Source organism: Galeopterus variegatus, unplaced genomic scaffold (assembly GCF_000696425.1).
Source record: "Galeopterus variegatus unplaced genomic scaffold, G_variegatus-3.0.2 Scaffold11025, whole genome shotgun sequence".
NCBI lineage: Eukaryota > Metazoa > Chordata > Mammalia > Dermoptera > Cynocephalidae > Galeopterus > Galeopterus variegatus.
The window spans coordinates 31,696-35,938 of NW_007737136.1; the positions used below are offsets into that span (position 1 = coordinate 31,696).

Below are 4,243 nucleotides of genomic sequence, written 5' to 3' on the forward strand. Positions count from 1 at the left end.
GCCCGCACCGCGCTCAGCCAGTGAGCGGGAACCGGTCTCCACATGGGATCCTAACCCTCAGCGGGAGCGCCGCCGCGCACCCAAGCGGGGCACTCTCCAGTGCGCCACCGGGCCGGCCCCTCTTGCTCCATTTCTAATACAGAGTAAATGTTAATTGTGCACTCTACTGGAAGTGAATGTCGTAAAAAGAGAAACAATTTCCTTATTTAAGTAAGGCCTAAACTTGGAATACTTCAATTTTTATTTTTGTCTTATGCTTTTAAATCACAAACACCTCGTTCATATAGAATGCTAATCTTTTGGCATATGTTTCTGCATTAATTTTGGCTTGTGTATATGGTATTTGTGCCACATTGATTGTTTTCTGAAGGTAAACACACAGCCTTTATAACATATTCTTTTAATGCCAAACAAGAGTCATAAGCAACTGGGCTCCACAAAGCATGAGGGAAGTCTGCCCCAGAATACGTATTATAAAATCCACAAATCTGCAAATTAGGGATGTTTTGGTGTTTGGGACTGTGAGAAAAGGAGTAATTTTGTGAAGTAGCAGTTGAAACCATCCATCCTGCAGAGAGGTCAGGTATTTCAGATTAAGTGGAATCTTGGTTTAGGGCTGGAAAAGACTGAATGAGGACTTCCAGTAGCCAAGCATCTGAGAATTGTTTACTCAAGGAGGGAGTCTTTCAATCCCAAGGCTACATTGTTTTCTAAAATAAAACTCCCCAAGCCAATTATCATCTTTTCCTGTTGTTTAAACAATTTGAGTTCTTTCAGGAAGTTTTCCTGGTTGAGCTGAGGAGACTTTAAGAATGAAACTGGGCACTATTAATAGTTATCCTGGAATAATGTGCATTAAGCAGAACTCTCCTGAGCAAACAAGGATATATGACTACATCATGTCACTGTATTGACATGTATTTTTCAAGTTAATGGTTTCCTCCAAGTTTATGTGATGTGTTCAAATATTTCGTGGTTAATGTTCTGATACTCAATTTAAATTTGCTGTTATCTTGTTCTTTGGCCCCGATTTCTAAATATTAACCACATTTCTAATTATGAATGATGCACATTTATTACTCTCCAGTGGATGCTTTCAATCTATGATTTATGTGGCCTCTGTATCCATACAGTACGTGCTTATGTATAGTGCCCAGTCAAGGTCAGAGTTCATATGCTGATTTAGGACTTTTATGAAGATGATGCTGATAGTGATGATGAAAAACTGAATAAGCATCATTTGGATGTTGCATATAGCAATAATATATAAATACTGGTGGTGGTGATTCAGAACAGTGCTTGACACATGGTAGGTATTTTACAATGATTAAATCAACGAATAAATGATAGTGAACATGGTGGTGGTAGTAGTGTTGGTTACTGTCATGGATATGGAGATAGTCAAAGCAGAGGTAATGATGCTGCTGATCTTTCTCATACCATGGTGAGGTTAGTAGTAGGCAAACTGATGATTTACTCCTCACTGGTCACTTGGCTCACCTTATTAGAATAAAAGAGATGAAGCTGATTGAGAAGTATCTCTGGAAAGAAATTTTTAAGAAGATGAATCTCACTTCCCAGATACTCAAGGTGCTATCTTCCACATATGCAGAAGGATATGCAAGTTGGATGGTCTTCCTTCATGAGTAGCTGTAGGGAACTTGCAAAACTTCTTGTGGAGCACAGGAGCAGTGTCTCCCTGGGATTACCCAACCGTGAGGGGTGCAGAGGTAAGAGAAGTCAGGTGGTCTGCTTCACTTCCCTGCACCCAACTTCCTGCCCCAGGGGAACCTTTACTGAGAGCAGTCGCTTAGCAACTCCAGGGAACATAAGCAAGGAGCCCCTGGGAGGCCAGTGTTTCCAGGAACATTATATATACGTAGGGGATTGTCTAGGGGTAGAAAGGATGCTGAGGAGGAGGCTACCAGTTCTAATGTTATCAAGACAGACAGGTAACGGGCAGGGTTGGTGCAGAAGAGATAAGAGCAACTGAAGAAGAGAACTAGGAGAGAGCTTTGACCTTTCCCATGTGAGGCCTATGAGGATGTGGGAGGAAAACTCAAGGAACATTGGTATTGATGTCTGCCAAAACAAGAATACTTTTAAAAATTACTTTAGGGAAAAATAAATTATCTCTGTTGTAAAAGCGTCAGAAACAACTGTTTAAATCTTTTTTATCTAGAGAAGAGGAAGCTGAGGTTAAGTGAGACGTTACTTAACCCCACGTGCATTGTCGGTTAGTGGCAGAGCAAAGCCACACAGTCAAATCTCTGGCTGCAGAGAAGGCTCCTTCTGGTATCCTACCGGGCTTTTCTCTTGAGGGGTTCTGACCTCATGGTTTTCCTCTTTGAGAATTCCTGGCACGCATCTCCTTTTGGTATCATCTTTAAAAGATACAGTGTGTCTGTCAGAATTATCATCAGGCACCATGAACCTGACCTTTTAGTGATTGTCTCCAGAGCTTCTGCATTTCTTTCACTTTTCATTTTTTATTTTTCTAGTCCTAACCAGAATAGTCTATAAGGTCCAAGGAGGCTTCATAAAAGAGGCTTCAACAGTCACTTTTAAGAAATGACTTTTCACTTTTCTCCAGAGCCCAATATTGCTGGTTACTTGGTCATTGGAACTATAAGAGAGATAGTGATGGTAATTTTCTATCTCTCCTGTCATTCGATGGTGGGGTAGGGAAGAAATTCGGTTGCCTCAGTCTCTGTAGCCCATTGTTTTAACTTAGTAAGGATTAAACTGGGATCAGGAGCATTCGTTCCTAGTTCCAGTCCTGTCACCATCAGACTCCAGGACATGGAGTCAATCATTGCTACCTTTGAGACTGCAGTTCCTCTATTGCAAAGTGAGGAACATTGATTAGATAGTTTCCCAATTTCCTTTCTGGTTCTCACATTTGATGTCCTTGACACTGGGAAATTTTTCTGAATGCAGGAAGAAGCTTGTAGTAGTTTATCTTCTATTTTTATTCTTTGTTTCTAGTAATTATGGATCATTTCAACCATACCTGGAGCCAGAGTTTCATCCTTGCTGGTCTCACTCCCAGTGGGACCCTACAGCCTCTTGCCTTCCTGGGGACACTCTGTATCTATCTCCTCACCCTTGCAGGGAACATTCTTATCATCATCCTGGTTCAGGCAGATTCTGGACTGTCCACACCCATGTACTTCTTTATCAGTGTCCTCTCCTTTCTGGAGCTCTGGTACATCAGCACCACGGTGCCCACGCTGCTACACACCATGCTTCATGGATGCTCACCCATCTCATCAACTATGTGCTTTCTCCAGCTGTATGTCTTCCATTCTTTGGGCATGACTGAATGCTACCTGTTGGGTGTCATGGCACTGGACCGCCACCTTGCCATCTGCCGCCCCCTGCACTACCATGCACTCATGAGCAGACGGGTACAGCTGTGGCTAGCTGGGGCCCCTTGGGTGGCTGGCTTCTCAGCTGCACTTGTGCCAGTCAGTCTCACCGCCACTCTGCCCTTCTGCTTGAAAGAGGTGGCCCATTATTTTTGTGACCTGGCACCACTAATGCGGTTGGCATGTGTGCACACGGGCTGGCATGCTTGGGCCCATGGAGCAGTGATTGGTGTAGCCACTGGATGCAATTTTGTGATAATTTTGGGACTCTATGGAGGCATCCTGAAAGCTGTTCTGAAGCTGCCCTCAGCTGCCAGCCGTTCCAAGGCCTTCTCCACCTGTTCCTCTCACATCACTGTGGTAGCACTATTCTTTGCTTCTGCCTTCACAGTATATGTTGGTTCACCTGGGAGTCAAACCAAAAGCACAGACAAGATTATTGCCTTGATCTATGCCCTTTTTACTCCTTTCCTCAATCCCATCATCTATACCCTTCGCAACAAGGAGGTAAAGGAGGCTGTGAGAAGAGTCACTGAAAGGATCAGGACTGTTTTGAGGGAGCCTTGATGATCTCTACTTGTCATAACCCAGATTCTTGGTAACTGAGAATTAGCTGGTTGTTTATACAGTCATCTGGTCAGAATCCAAGTAAATGACAATGAAAGAATCAATAGGAGCATTAGTCGAACATGCTGCAAACACCTACTCTGGGATTGATCAAAGTTGAAACATGGAGAGAGAAAGGATTTATGGTCTCTGATTTCATCCCGAGCTAAAGGGAAAAAAAATTTCACAAAGAAGGAAAAAAGAGGAACACAGAGAAAGCATTTCAGCTTACAGAGATAGCACAATACTGCAAGAAATAATATAAA

At 43.0% G+C, this 4,243-nt stretch overlaps 1 protein-coding gene across 1 annotated transcript; it reads left to right on the top strand.

The window, feature by feature from the left end:
- Positions 1-2,993: 2,993 nt before the first annotated feature.
- Positions 2,994-3,938, top strand: LOC103610369 (olfactory receptor 6N1-like). Its single transcript, XM_008594552.1, has one exon. The coding sequence runs from the start codon at positions 2,994-2,996 to the stop codon at positions 3,936-3,938; it is 945 nt and encodes a 314-aa protein (XP_008592774.1).
- The last annotated feature ends 305 nt before the right edge of the window (positions 3,939-4,243 follow it).